The sequence below is a fragment of the Somniosus microcephalus genome, chromosome 32 (genome assembly GCF_052327205.1).
Source record: "Somniosus microcephalus isolate GS21.2 chromosome 32, FLI_Smic_1.0, whole genome shotgun sequence".
Classification (NCBI taxonomy): Eukaryota; Metazoa; Chordata; class Chondrichthyes; order Squaliformes; family Somniosidae; genus Somniosus; species Somniosus microcephalus.
In genome coordinates this window covers 32,013,975-32,029,741 of record NC_141018.1, presented here as the reverse complement: position 1 = coordinate 32,029,741, position 15,767 = coordinate 32,013,975, and the positions used below count along the sequence as shown (strand labels likewise).

At 41.0% G+C, this 15,767-nt stretch overlaps 1 protein-coding gene across 3 annotated transcripts in view; it reads right to left on the bottom strand.

Annotated features, from left to right (window-relative positions):
- Positions 1–2,851: 2,851 nt before the first annotated feature.
- The window catches only part of scamp2 (secretory carrier membrane protein 2), a 46,462-nt gene continuing 33,546 nt past the window's right edge, over positions 2,852–15,767 (bottom strand). For 2 of the 3 annotated variants that reach the window (XM_085972312.1, XM_085972314.1), the window contains 4 exons: positions 12,094–12,195; positions 7,005–7,122; positions 5,492–5,674; positions 2,852–3,203 (listed from right to left, as the gene is read on the bottom strand). In XM_085972312.1, the coding sequence (XP_085828438.1) occupies positions 5,528–5,674; positions 7,005–7,122; positions 12,094–12,195 (367 nt within the window). In that variant the 3' untranslated portion in view covers positions 2,852–3,203; positions 5,492–5,527. The remainder of the gene's footprint in view (positions 3,204–5,491; positions 5,675–7,004; positions 7,123–12,093; positions 12,196–15,767) is intronic. The other variant, XM_085972313.1, reaches the window with a different exon arrangement.

Sequence of the window (15,767 nt, the reverse complement as noted above, 5' to 3'; positions counted from 1 at the left end):
AAGGTCCTTTCCAAAGGGGTTTCATAGCTATAGTAATTTATACCTTACACGACAAAGCATGAATCAGAGGGAAAGAAATGAATAGTTTAACATGGGACTCTATATTCCTACCTACCTTGTTGACCTTTGACTTCCTGTTAATAAGGTTGCTGAAACAGCCGGTCGAAATACAATGCTCACCATTGAGGAGTGTGGGAGGGGCAAGGGTTGGGCTCATTCCATTTGCAGTTTGCTCACTGATCAGCTGACAACTCAACTCAAGCAACAGCAGTCAAGCTCAGCAAGCCTCCCCTTTTCTTACCCGCCTCGGCTTTCAAATCGTAAAATTGTCAGGCAGCGAAATAACTACACTGAATCACAGGGATAAGCAGGCCTGACTGAAGCTTTGGAAGATTAGCTAGTTGAGTTAGATGCTCATGTATCATGTTCCACATATTGATGAGCAGGCTTTTTTTGTGGTGTCTGTACATCCATAGGGGCATAGTTTCAGAATAAGGGGTCGTCCATTTAAAACTGAGATGAGGAGGAATTTCTTCTCTGAGGGTCATAAATCTGTGGAATTCTCTGCCCCAGAGAGCTGTGGAGGCTGGGTCAGTGAATATATTTAAGGTGGAGATAGACAGATTTTTAAACAATAAGGGAGTGATGGGTTATGGGGAGCGGTCAAGGAAATGGAGCTGAGCCCAAGATCAGATCAGACATGATCTCATTAAATGGCGGAGCAGGCTCGAGGGGCCGAATGGCCTACTCCTGCTATTTCTTATGCTCAATACCTTTCCATACAAGTTGGCACACTGAAGAATGCTGTTCTCCACATGAACCCCATCCAATTAAAGGATGCAAATAACTCAGGGCTAGGTTAATTCTAATTTCTGACACTATCATCTCTTGACATTCACTGTCCAGGGTCACACACAAATTAAAGCCATTGGAGCAAGGGATCAAGGAGAAACCATTGAACCATCCCCTAGCAATGATTTTACATCTTCATGCTTCAGATTGTTTCAGCTTTGTGTTTGGTTTTAGTACATCAGTAAGATGAGACACAATATGGTGGCACTTAATGTTGCAAAATGCTCAGTGCCAAACTGTGAGAGGGCACATATTTTAATCCAATCCACCCAGCTTCATTCCAATGCTCTCCTGGCCAGCCTTCCACCCTCTGTAAACTTGAGCTTGTCTAAAGCTCGGTTGCCTGTATCCTAACTCGCACCAAGTCCCGTTCACCATTCATCCCTGTGCCAACCTACATTGGCTCCCAGTCTGGCACACTGCCTCGATTTTAAAATTCTCATCCTTGTTTTCAAATCCCTCCATGGCATCGCCCCTTCCCATCTCTGTAACCCCTTACAACCCTCAGATCTCTGCACTCCTCCAATTTTGGCCTCTTGCGCATCCCCGATTTTCATCACTCAATTGGAGGCCGTGCCTTAAGCTACCTACGCCCTAATCTCTGAAATCTCCATCTTAAACCTCTCCACTTCACTCTCGTCCTTTAAGACGCTCCTTAAAATCTACCCCTGACCAAACTTTGGGTTACCTCCCCTGGCTGGCGAGGAAGAGCTGAATGTCAAGTTATTCAGTTCTAAAGATCTGCAGTTCAAGCCTGCACACATGGAAGTACTCAAATGGAGTATCAAGACATTCTTCAGATCCAAAGAGCTATGAATCAAATACTCAGAGGCTTACTGTCTTTTCTCTCAGGGTCTGCTTCTAAGACTATTGAATTTATACTTTCCAAGTCAGTCCATTCTTGGAGTTGAATATCTCATAGAATCTCAGAAAGTTACAGCACGGAAGGAGGCCATTTTGGCCTATCGTGTCCGCGCCGGCCAACAAAGAGCTATCCAGTCTAATCCCACTTCCCAGCTCTTGGTCCGTAGCCCTGCAGGTTAGAGCATCCCAAGTGCATATCCAAGTATTTTTTAAATGTGGTTAGGATTCCTGCCTCCACCACCCTTTCAGGCAGTGAGTTCCAGACCTCCACAACCCTTGGTGAAGAAATTACCCCTCAAATCTCCTCTAAACCTTCCACCAATTACTTTAAATCTGTGCCCCCTGGTTTTTGACCCTCCTGCTAAGGAAAATAGGTTATTTCTATCCACTTTATCTATGCCCCTCAATTTTATATACCTCAATAAGGTCTTCCCTCAGCCTCCTCTGTTCCAAGGAAAACAGACCCAGCCTATCCAGTCTTTCCTCATAGCTAAGATTCTCTACCCCCAGCAACATCCTTGTAAATCTCCTTTGTACCCTCTCTAGTGCAATCACATCTTTCCTGTAATGTGGTGACCAGAACTGCACGCAGTACTCTAGCTGAGGCCTAACTAGTGTTTTATACAGTTGATGAAGCATAGCCCTGCTGCTCTTGTATTCTATGCCACGGCTAATAAAGGCAAGCATTCCGTATGCCTTCTTAACCACCTTATCTACCTGGCCTGCTACCTTCAGGGATCTGTGGACATGCACTCCAAGGTCCCTTTGTTCCTCTACACTACTCAGTGTCCAACCATTTGATGTGTATTCCCTTTCCTTGTTAGCCCTCCCCAAATACATTACCTCACACTTCTCCAGATTGAATTCCATTTGCCACTGTTCTGCCCACCTGACCAATTTATTGATATCTTCCTGCAGTCTACAGCTTCCTTCTTCAGTATCAACCACACAGTCGATTTTAGTATCATCTGCAAACTTCTTAATCATATACCCCCTATATTCAAGTCAAGATCATTGAAATATACCACAAAAAGCAAGGGACCTAATACTGAGCCCTGCAGAACATACATCAAGTTTGATCAAAAAGTTTGCATGCCATGAAACATCTTTAGTTGGTCGAAAGAACAACTGCGACTGAGTTAAAGACCTTTATTTGAGCACAAATGTTTTAAAAGGACATTTGCATGGAATTTTTTTTTTTAAACAATGAAAAGCTAACACCATACATTCCATTGGAAAGCTTGTTCAAGCAAATGAACATCCCACTTACATTTGTGAAATGAAAAAAAAATTACATCAGCTCACTTTGATATGATTTTAATATACAATACTCAAATGATAAAGATAAGTCCTGTAAACCAAGAGCTCTGAAGCTAAAGGGTGACAATCCCTAAATTGACACTGTGCTCATTCTGTCTAGTTTTGTGCTAAGCTCATGTACCCATATTCAGTTGGTAGTACAGCACTTGGTTATATGCCAAACTAACCTGTAGGGGGAAAAAAAGAGATCTTTGTGAATAATTCAAACAGGAATTTTGCAAGCTATATCCTCTTAAGTGTTCTAACACTTCAGTGGCAATTACACTGAATATCACAAAAATGGTTCACTCTTCAAGTTCAGGGGTCTGAAAAATCAATTTCTATGAGTGAGGTCTGAGAAAAAGTTCATCACCACCATGGGAGTACTAGTTATAATGAGTTAGGACGGAGCTTGCAGCGACAGGGCTGGAGAGCAGTGGACTTCCAACTAGTGACCAAGAGGCCAAATCCCAGTCTCAACCAACAGTCACACTTGGGGGTTTCCTATGGGCTTGGTTGAGCCAGTTATCTGGGAGAAGGACAAGTAAGAAGAGACAGACGCAGCTCAACGAAGGAGACGTTTTAACACAAGTCCATGGATTGGTCCATGGGCCTATCCTCCTACCCGAGGAAGGTACGGTTTTTTTGGAAAAGGGGGATGGGGGGGTTAGGGGGAAAAAGAGAAAAAGCAAAAAAAAAGGTACCAAAATAAATAAAGTTTGCATACCATCTAGTTTTTGCAAGTATGAACCAAAAATAATCCCAATTTGGAAGCCCTGATACAAGCATATTTTGACAAGCTGGTTATACTGTTGCCAGCATTCAGTTGCACAACAGTAGGGCAAAAAGAGGTAAACCAATTTAACCCAAAGGGGAGGGGGGTAAAGCTTTGGGAGTGGAGATCCCAGTTGCAAAGAAACTCATTTACAAAGAATTATCGGGAGATCCCAATGATTGAAGGGAACTATTTAAAATGAGTTGCGAGGAAACAATTGTTTAGCCCCAAATGAATTAAGACCAATTAAGTCACCCGGGTCATTGGCCTGAACCGTCGACTCGGTTTCGCTCGCCACAGATGCTGCCTGACCTGAGTATGCCCAGCATCATCTGTTCTTATTTCCGATTTCCAGCCGCTGCAGTATTTTGTATTGTTCATCCACATCATTCAGAGCAAACATCAAATCTGACCAATTAAGTCCTTAAGAAACCGGTTGCAAATACTTGCTCCTCTCACGCCCCCACCCCAAAAATACTTCAGATAGAATTTAAAAAAAAAAAAGGGGGGGGGTTGGTTGAGATGATTCTTACAAGGGCATTAGTGTTTCAGAGTAGAGATTAAGCAATTGCTTTGATGAAGGAAAAAAACAGCACATATATTACCATTGCCTAAAAGCACACCTTTAAATACCCATAAAAAGCAACAACAAAAAACCTACAGACAGATGCAGGAAAAAATTCAAACCAAGAAAATTCTGTAAACACTCAACAGGTCGGTCCGCGTCTGTGAAAAGAACAGATCAGTTAATGTTTTAAGTGCAGATATTTTGGTCAGACTGGAAGAAATTATAGATGAACAGCATTTTAAAAAAAGGGGGAAAAAACAAAAGGGAAGGTAGTAGGGAAAAAATTGTGCTCGTTTCCCCCCCCCCCCCCTTCTCTTTGCTCTTTTTTATAAATGCTGTTCCTCTGCCATTTCTTCCACTTCTGAGGGTTTACACCTGAATCATTAACATCTGTTCTCTCCACAGATGCTACCCGACCTGTTGAAAATTTCCAGAGTTTTCTGCCTTTAAATACCCAATTGCTTTTTAAGTAGCCGAATGTTTGAAAATTTACGATTGTAAGAAAATGATTGACGAGAGGCAAACACAAGCTATGTACTTAAAGCTTTTACTGCCGGACGTGTAGCATTGTCATGATGCTGCCAGGTTTCTATGATGCAACTTTTTTTAAAAACATGTTTTTTTTTTTTTTTAAATAAAGAAACATTAAGCCTGGCCACCATACCAAAAACTGATCGCACCCAGCGTATCCCCACACAGTTAACTAGGCTGAAGTAACGCTGCAGAATAACAGCAGATGACCAGACCAGCTCTTGCATACAACAATCATAGTGTTGAACAATACTTCAGGTGCTAGTATAATCTGCTGTGCTTAATGGATTGTTGAAGACAATTAAAACAAAGACTTACAAAAGCTAGCTTGATATTTTACCCTCTTATGCAAACGTACCTCCCCATTGATCAATACACTGGCCAATGATTCTTCATATACATGAAAAAATATATATATTTATATATATTTTTTTAAACCGTTGAGCAGCTGTTTTCCTAAAGTAGGAAATGCAATGATATTATCAAACCCTCTGTTTGAAACCCTTTGATTAAAAGCCAAATATATCCTTCCCCCTTCTTATAGGCAGACACACACCACACACATTTTGTCCAATGAAAGTGCATCTTTATAATGAACGTACAAAGAGGAAAAGTTTTGAAACAGCAATTTTCAGTATTTAGTTTCCTTGGAGGGTGCTTTGTGCAGCAGCTGAAGCAGCGGAAGCTGCAGCACTGCGCGCTGCGGTGTTGGAGAAGACCCCGTGGGAAAATTCTTCCTGTGCTCTCTGAAAGCTGGCCCCTGTTCTGCGGAATATTGAATGTACCTAGAAGGAAGGGGAAAATGGTCAAAACACAAAATATCAAAAAACACTTTTAAATTCAGATTCGTCCAAATTTACACCCAGTGCATTTCTTATTCTTCATCATTTTCACCATCAACCTGCATTTATATAGTGCCTTTAAATGTAGAGAATCATCCCAAGGTGCTTCACAGAGGCACAAGGAGGGGTGCAAGAGGTGGGTTTGAAGGAGGGGCTCAACAGTAGAGTGGGAGATGGAGGGGTTTAGGGAGAGAATTGCTATCCAGTGAAGGCACAGCCTGGTGGTGGGATGCACATGGCCAAGTCAGAAGAATGGGAAACACAGGAAGAGGAGGCCATTCAGCCCCTCGAGTCTGTTCCCCCATTCAATGAGATCATGGCCGATCTGTATCCTAACGCCATGTCCCTTCATACCCTTGGCTAACAAAGACCGATTGATCTCAGATTTAAAATTAATTGAGCGAGCATCTACTGCTTTTTGCGGGGGAGGGTTCCACACGTCTACCGCCCTTTGCATGAAGAAGTGTTTCCTAACTTCTCTCCTGAATGGCCTGGCTCGGATTTTAAGGTCATGTCCTAGACTCCTCCGCCAGTGGAAAAAGTTTCTCTATCTACTCTATCAATTCCTTCGAAAATCCTAAAAACCTCAAAACACCCCCTAACCTTCTATATTTCAGGGGGTACAAGCCTAATTTTTGCAATCTCAATTTAACCCTTGGAGTCCGGATAACATTCGGGTGAATCTTGTGCTGCACTCCATCCAAGACCAGTATATCCTTTCTAACGTGTGGTGCCCAGAACTGTACACAGTACTCCAGATGTGGTCTAACCAGGGCTTTGTATTGCTGTAGTAAAACTTCCTCCTCTTTATATTCTAGCGCATTAGATATAAAGGCTAACATTCCATTCACCTTTCTGATTTTTTTTTTGTACCTGATCACTACATTTTCGTGATCTGTGTACATGAACCCCATAATCTCTTTGGAACTCCACTGGGATGAGTGGGGAGTGGTGCTGGTAACGGTTAGAGAGATAGGGAGGGGCAAGGTCATGGAAGGATTTAAACACCAGGATAAAATGTTTAAAATTGAGGCATGGGGGGGGGGGGGGGGGTGGTGTTGTGGATCAGGAGTCAATATAGGTTAGCAAGGCCTTGGGTGAGGGGCGAGTGGGATAGCATACAAGCAGCAGGCTTTTGGATGAGCTGAAGTTTACGGAGGGCGAAGGCTGGATGGGCAGGAATAGTCAAGTCTGAAGGCTTGGATAAGAGTTTCAGTGAAAGATGAGCTGGGGTAGGGATGGAAGCAGGCAATGTTACAGAGATAGTTCTTACCCTTTGCATCAGAAACAAAGACAAGGCTGCACACACTGTGAAGAATACTGCTACCACCATCATAACCACTGCCACAGCAAGGTTTGTTTGTGTCCAACTAAGAGCCGCAATCCAACCACTGAAAAGAGAAATACAAATGGGTTTAAGTTAGTTACTTAGTGGTACGTTATGGCTATTTTACAGAACCCGAGGGCCATTGTTAAGGCAGGAGGCAAACTGTTCTGGTAAGTTGAACTAGTAAACAAATTGCAAAATCATGCCACTTCATAAACATGATAGGAAGATGAAGGGGAAACTAGTGTAGTTCTACATAATTTACAGAAAGTACATCAAGCTGCAAGTCTTTTTTCCCCCAACTGTGTAGATCACAGAGAGGGTGAAGAGATTCGCAGTTATCAGCATTGCGAATTTGGGTCTTCCAGAGATATCTACTTGGGCGCAGTATGTCGGCCGCTCCCTTAAGCTTTTTACATGAGTTGACTCCTACTGCCCTGCATCTCCGAGCGCGACAGTCAGTCCCAGGAGTGCAACAATACTCGGTCAATCTTTCTGACGATGGACTGAGCTAAAACTAGGTGAGATAACATTCTGTTCAATTCGTAAACTGCTTTATTCCACAGTAGGCAAAACAGACAGAACACAGTACAGAATTTGATACTAAATCCATTTAACTTGCATTCACATACCATTAAAATAATCAAGAATGCGTGTATACTAACTCACTCGGTGGATCCTTTACTTAACATAAAGGTACCAACTCTCCCTGATCAGAGCAGCGACTCCCCCTTGTAGCCTGCCTTTTTGGTGTCAGCCCTGTTTTTAAAAAGCCTTTCTTCAAATGATTTTGTCAACACTGAGGCACTAGATGTCTTCCCGAGTGACCAGGCACTGCTCATGAAATGCCTATTGTTGGGTCTCTGAAAGAAACCACTTCTCATCTTGCATATTAATTACCAATGGCGAGTTGCGATTCCAAAGGTGTTCAAAATAGGAGAGATTTTCTTAAGGTAAATAGGGAACAATTATTTACACCGATTGGTGTATCAGTAACTAGAGCGCATAAATTTAATCACAAAAACAAAAGAGGGGCTAGGAGAATTTTTTTTTTTTTATAAATAGAACAGTTAGAAATTAGGGTATCCAAAATATATGGGGTTATGCAAATAATACTGTGCTGAGATGATTGTATTGGAACTTGAGACAAAAAGTCTCTCCAGACTAGTATTGGACTTATGTTTTGTTTCCCTGCGGATGTTATAACATTCTGCACCGTGGCGGTGACCTGGTTTCCAGACTAGCTGTCTGCTGTGTGTGTTAGAAAGGTTGTTGACTGTATCTTTGATTTGGCCCATGTTTCTTCCATCATTGCTAATAACCATATTATAATGCTAAGTTAGGATTTTCACTTTGTTTAACAAAGCTGCTTTAAAATGCACAAGTTAATTAAGTATAACGACATAGAAGATATCTTTGGGAATTTAATGATTCATTCCATGGTACAATAGTTGCCGGAACAGTTTGGACATAAATAACTGATAACAAGCAGTCACGAACATCTGATGGCCGAGGATGGCATGTCTGACTCCAAACTAGGGAGGATAGGGACAAGGGAGATAGGAGAAATTCTGATGGGTAGGCCTTCAAAACATATAAACAATAAGCGTGTGTAATGATTGTGAAGACCCCTCCTGGAGGGAGGATCTTCATCTCGAAGCTGAGACAAAGAACTCGACGTGTCATTGGGCACCTTGGCTTAGGAAGAACCCTTACAGGCCAGATAGCCCTGTCTATATCCTACTTTAGGCCCCCTAAAAAGAGAATAAAAGAAAGATCTAAAGAGCCTTTAACACAGATGGTGAAGAGAGCTGTTCGCACACGCCAGCCGTCTGTCCAGTCGGGCCCAGTACCAGCTGCTGGTCAGTCATATGTTTCTGCTGTATAACTAGTGTGCTATATTCCATCTTGGTGTGGAGATGCCGGTGTTGGACTGGGGTGGACAAATGTAAGAAGTCACACAACACCAGGTTATAACCTGGTGTTGTGTGACTTCTTACATATTCCATCTTAAACTCTGATTAAACACAATATTCCCACCATATTGGTTTGCAGTCAATCCTGATTATTTGAAAGACTAGAGATAAGCTAACGTCAACAAACAATGCCCTACTAGAAACGGTAATAGAAGCAGAATCCAGGGCGTGGGAAATGTCAACAAAATGGGATTAAGTGGTCACGCTTTCAAAGCGCTAGCACAGGCGTAATGGGCCGAATGGCCTCCTTTGGTGCTGTAAAATTCAATGATTCTAACTGCATTTATTTGGATAAGCTGCTTTAATATTTCATACGTTTGACAAAATGCAGCTTTATAAAATCACAGCAGCACAGGACTAACAGCGGCCATTTATGACTCGATGGGAACAGAATTAAAACTTGGGAGTATGATATACCTATATAAATCTCCAATTGGATTTATTCAAACTGAAGTGCTGTCAATTATAACTCATTTCCGTTGCCTTTTAGGCACAAAGTAAAATACAATTAACTAGAAATCCCCTCCCAAAAAGATGATTCTAAAACTACAAAAAACACTGAAGCAAGCACATTTTCAGATATGTGCTTACGAGACATTTCCATATACATGTTGTACTGTTTGGAAAATTGGCATTTTGTAGCTTTACTATTTCCTACCATACAAACATCTTAAAAATAAACCCCCAGTTGATGAGGATTTTGGTTTAGTGGATTTTGTAAATGCGAGGGATGAACGGCGAAACGTATTTTTCCCTCCAGTTGTGGCGCCCATCTCGGGTACAGCTAGATGCAGACTGCACTTTCTTTCCTCGTCCTTCTATTCTGTCCTTACAATGACCCGTAACTAAAGACTCAGAAATGCACCCCTACTGAACCAGTGTGTGAAGCTTTTTGCATTTGCCGCACCAGGCTCCCTCGTGGCCTCTGAATGAGATTGCCAATTTGTGCGCAGTTTGACACGCTGGAGCCATGTTTACTGGGAACTGAGCGGAGACTGCCCAAACTTACGTCACATAGGAAAACACAGAGGACTCGTGAACCCATCAGACTGGGCTCAGTTCAGTTACGTCTGCTTTCCCTTCTGGAACAGAGTTCTTAAACAATTGGTGCAACTAAGATTTTGCGTTATGAGTATGTAAAACATTGGTGTTATTTCTGGCTCACCCAGCCTTGGAAGGAACGAGTAGTTAAGTGGCAGGAAGTTTTACCTAGTTTGGAATTTTAAGTTATTGAGGATATGAAATTAGACCAGTTTTTGGAAGCTACCCCAGGATGACGGAATCCCACAGGTCCAGCAGAAAACAAAATTTTAAGGAGATAGGTCCCTTCTTATCGACATACAAACACAGTACAGTATGGCCTCGCTGTATCAACCTCTCCTACCAAAACTCCAGATTTACCTGCTTATATTTGTTTGTTACGTGTCTCATGCCAGTGGGTTTGACTGTTTACATTTTGTTCATTAGTACTGCTGCACCCTCTTGATGGATCAATCTACCTGCACAGCAAACATCACAGCAGATACAGAGCATTGCCTCAGGCTGGTGAGTCAGCAGGGCTGAAAGGAACCCATAATTTACCGAAGACCTATTCTGAAACTCTGGACCCATCAAACATTCGCTCTACTGAAGTGGTCTTGTCCCAGTTGTTTTGGTAGGGAAAGGTTCTAATGTATGCAGTTAATTTGTAGCACACCCATTTTAAAAAAGGGAACATTACTTTAGATAAAGGTGAAGTTACATTAACAGCTGGCTGAGCCTCTTACATTATTCAAGTAATTAACAAAAAAGCCTCTCTGGCTTGTTAAGGATTTTATGCAACCAAGCTTTATAATTATATATACACAAATGTCCAAGCTCATTTGAGTCCAATCCACCTCTTCTTCCTACCGCTATTGTGAAGTTCCTGGGGACATATTGCGATGTTAAAAGCTCTATACAATTGTAACGAAACTAAACCAGCAAGTCTACCATGGACTATATGAGGAGTATGCAAAATGTTTTATAGTGCATTGAACGATAAAAATACAATATCGCCTCCCCCAATGAAAAAAAGGGACTTATCTGGGACAGGTACCGCTGAACTAATCAGTACTCTCAAGTTAGATTCCTGCTAGCAAGGTGTTTGGGCACGACTAGATCAGAATTCCATACAGCCAAGAATCAACTTTTAAAAGACTGCAATTTGAATTAGAGTTGGCCCGTGCTTCAGTAACACAATTAATCTGGTCCTGTAGAAGTTTCTACAGTTTAGCCAAAGCAGTGCAAAATTAGAATCAAGGGTGTGGGGGAATAATGCAAAACCATAAATACTCTGTACAGTCTACTCCTCAATCCAAAATTAGTCCATTTGAATTACTGGATAATTCAAATTCTTTTTGCGCTGTTTCTGAATGCTACCATTATATTTCCCTTGGTTAAATCCAATTACAGTACTGGTCAATTCAAATCACTGGATTATTCAATTTTGTTCTTGTGCAAAAATAAAACGACTCGAGTTATCAGGAGTAGAATGCGTTTTGATGAGCACTTTATATTATCTTAATCATTTAACCCAGACAATGTTAGGAGAGGTTTTGAATTGTCAGAAATACATGCAATTCATTTGTAGCACCATTTTTCTTGCACCAGTATAGAAGAATATTTATTTTGGGGCTGAAAAGAATCTAATCAACCAGTGGTACAGCAATCATAAGAAATGTGCTACAAGTGGACAACAGTCACAAAGGGATCGGCCAAGGCAAGCTAGTTTTGGGACGCCTGAGCCCAGATGATCAGACAGAGCAGAGCACATAGATTAAGGAAATAGAGGGATTTTAAAAAAAACACAAAAAACAAGCATGAGTGGGAAAGAATGGTCAGTATAAGAAATACGTGCCTCTCCAGTGACACGTCAGCACGGACCGTATCTGATCAGCTGCCTATACAGACTACTGAAATCTGTTGAAGAAAGGGTATAGACAAAGATGCAGAAAGCCACAGATAGCTCACAAAAGACTCAAAAACTCACAATGAAGAGTTAAGTTTCCCCTACACTTATCACAGAATGGAATGCTTACCTAACACCCCAGTTGGGAATGCCGACTGCCTGAATGACATAGAGAGCAATTTGACAGAAGAACACAAAGAAGAAGTAAAAGAAGTTGAACGAACTGTCAGACCTGAAAAACGAGATTGAAAAAAAATTAGTGCTTACAAAAAATATTCTCCCGACACATTTAACTCCTCCCAATCCCTCAGTTCATTCCCACATCAGTACCGCAACACTGATTCTTTTGTTACACACAAGACAACCACCTCTAAAACCAACTTTATATCCGTGATGATTCAATTACCTGGAACAAGTTCTGCTTGGCGGAGGTTAATATTTTGCCGTAACACCAACATCAGTGTTTTAATTCCACAAATTTTAATTTTGTAGTTTCAGCCTCATCCCTGGATCTCAATTTGACTTGAGTTTTGTCATAGCCGCCTGGAGAAATTTAGTTCTAGTTTTAATCTGCTCTTAAATTTTAGTCACATTTGTGCTTGAATCTCAAAAAACAAACAAGTTTCTCTGTCCCCATTTAGTCTCGTCTTTTCAAAACTTATGTTGCAATTATGTCATGACCGTTTCATCTCTGAAAACAGTCAAGAAAATGTTGAGAAATTGGAGAAGGTGCAAAAAAGATTTACAAGGATGATACCAGAACTGAGAGGTTATACCTATCAATCAGGAAAGACTGAACAGGCGGGGGCTCTTTTCTCTAGAAAAAAAAGAGAAGGCTGAGTGGTGGCCTAATAGAGGTCTTTAAAATTATGATGGGCTACATAGGGTAGATGTAGAGAAGATATTTCCACTTATAGCGAGTCCAAAACTAGGAGCCATAAATATAAGATAGTCACTAATAAATCCAATAAGGAATTCAGAAGAAACAACTTCATCCAGAGAGTGGTTAGAATGTGGAACTTGCCACTGTAAAGGAAATAGCCATATTCCAAGAGATACACCATCCTATGAACAGATTTCTGATATTAATACATGACATACTGGGTTTAAAAATCTAAAAAGCCTCAACGACACATGCTGTAAACAGAAATACAGGCTTTGGAGATAAGATGAAGTGTTAACACAAAAGTTGTAAACACCACACAAGCTTTTGAAATGGGAATTGATTGTTAATACTAAGACAATGGCCCTATTGAAACAGTAGGCTGGAGGTTCCTCTATGTCTGAACATTGGAACCAACACAATAGCTATGCCCAAGTGTTAAAAACTGACACTCTGAACAGGAACACAGAATATTAAAAAACCATGTGCCTTCGTAAAAGTAACATCAAATGAAAAAGAGGAAACACGATTATATATGCAACCAATTGAAGTAGCTAAGAAATGCAACAAACACCCTAGTTGAAGTGGTTTTGATTTACATATTGTAAAAGGTACACAAACAGAAGACTTTGTAGCTATGACTTCAATAAATGCACCAAGCAATCACATTGTGTTTGTGTTGAACTCTGAACACAGGAGTCACGATGTCTGCTTCCAAACAGCTAGGTGATAAAGAATTGAATTGAAGACCTTTGATAAGAATGACATCAGAGATAAGAGATAAATCTGTTATAACCATTTTATGATAAGTTTTGAAACACCTAAACAACAGACAGAAGTCTGCAAGCTAACAGCTAAATTGACAGTAAGTATAGAAAGATGACTAGAGATAATTAGCTTACATCAGCAGAAGACTTCAAAGGGTAAACCACTAAAAAAAATGTATAAAAATAGAGCTTTTCAGATGGAAAGTCAGAAGTTGCTGGAAAAGGCAAGCGATTCTCAACTTCAGAGGCACACTCTAAGTTTCTAATTTTGAGAGTCTCGGGGATCAAAAAGGTACTCTTATTTGATTTTGGTGGATATTCTGGATTAAGAATAATAGAAATGTACGAGGTTAAGATTTGAGAATATGGATCTCTGAGAATAAGAAATGTAAGCTATTTGTATTTTGAACTGTTAAAAGTCGCGATTGACTCAAGTTGTTAACTGTAGGTCGGCTCTTAAATAAATCTATATATTTTTAGAATTGTCTCGAATAGTATTTCTGTATCAAACTCGCAAACTCAATTTCTGTACACTCTTTTGTAAGGAGTTGCAGAATTCTGGGGGTGGTTTTCCAGACCCTCATAATATCTGGAAAGTTACAGTCTACTTAAAGTTATTAAAAGTGCTATCTGGAGGACGGTAACATCTTTATGTTATTCCTTTCTTTTAGAGAGAGGTAGCCTGGACCTTTAGGCCCAATTAAGCGTCTTATAGAATTCGACTATCTCTAACTTTAGTTGAAGGTGAACGTCTGGGGAATACGCCTGATCTGGGGTAGCCCGAAAAGGGCTAGGACTAGTAATTATCCCTTCACTACCACGGAGTGGTTGAGGTGAATAGCATAGATACATTTAAGGAGAAGCCAGATAAGTACATGAGGGAGAAAGAAATAGAAGGGTATGCTGATAGGGCGAGATGAAGTAGGCTGGGAGGAGGCTAGTGTGGAGCATAAACACCGGCATTGACCAGTTGGGCCGAATGGCCTTTTTGTGATGTAAATGCTATGTAATGTAATAAATTGGGATGTTATTCACCCAATTTAATTTCTAGCATCAGTTTCAAATGTTCTGCATTTAGTCCGAGAAAATCATTGAGGTCATTTTCTTTAAGTGTCCCATATCATTCTGCGAGTGAGCAGGAGAGCAGACAAGTGAGCCCCTTCAATGCCTGTGATAGTTCTATTCTTGAAATGGCTACCAAGAGATGCTGAACAGCCCAACCTAACTGTTCCTCAGATTTTCCCCTCTTCCTTCTGTAGGTACAGCCAGCAAGAGGGAAGACGTTTAGTTCAGGCTGGAGTTGAACCCAAGTCCCAACGATAATGTAGTCTTCCATCACTACCCAGTCCCTCTGATCCCAATACAGGAAACTTTGTGCTATCCGGCACCCACGGGACCGAGCTGCTGCTGTTGCCTAAAAAGTGCCGTACTCTCCAGAGTTAATGTTGAGAGATACGGAGATTCTTATCTCCGTATTTGACAACAAACACTGTTGCTTAGCAACAGCTTCTAAACACTCGGGTGTGGCCCTAAAGCTCTGTAGCTGAAGCTGTTGCTATAGCTACAGACCTTGCACAGCTTGACTGTTCAAACAAAGCAAAAAAAACAAACAAAAAGAATAAAAAACGGCTGCTGATTTTTGCCGGTGGCTCCAGATTGCCGGATAGCTCACCTCCGGATAGCACAAAGTTTCCTGTACTTTTATACCTATATATCTATGATATTGAAAATGTATTTTGCGGCCCTTACGGGTGCGTTCGCGCCCATAAGGGCCATACAAGTTCTGGGTTTAGGCATGCGCTGCACTGCGCATTAAACCCGGAACTTGCGATCGGTCAAGAATTTTCTCGACCAATCATCCGCATCCCCGGGAAAAGGTCATCTGCGGGCGGAGAGTTGGGTTATTTAAAAACCTGTGAAATAAGGCAAGTTTATTGATAGCCCCTTTAAAACATGTAAATTTATTTTTCAAAAAATTAAATTTTAGTTTTAAATACTTAATTAAATGCCATTTCAATTAATTTTAAATGTGTGATTTTTATTTATTTATTTAAAGTGTATAGGTATTTTTTGGGGGTTATTCCCATTCATACTTATGGGGTTTCCGTGTGCGTCCCCGGGATACGTGAGCCTCTACGCATATCTATGCACAGA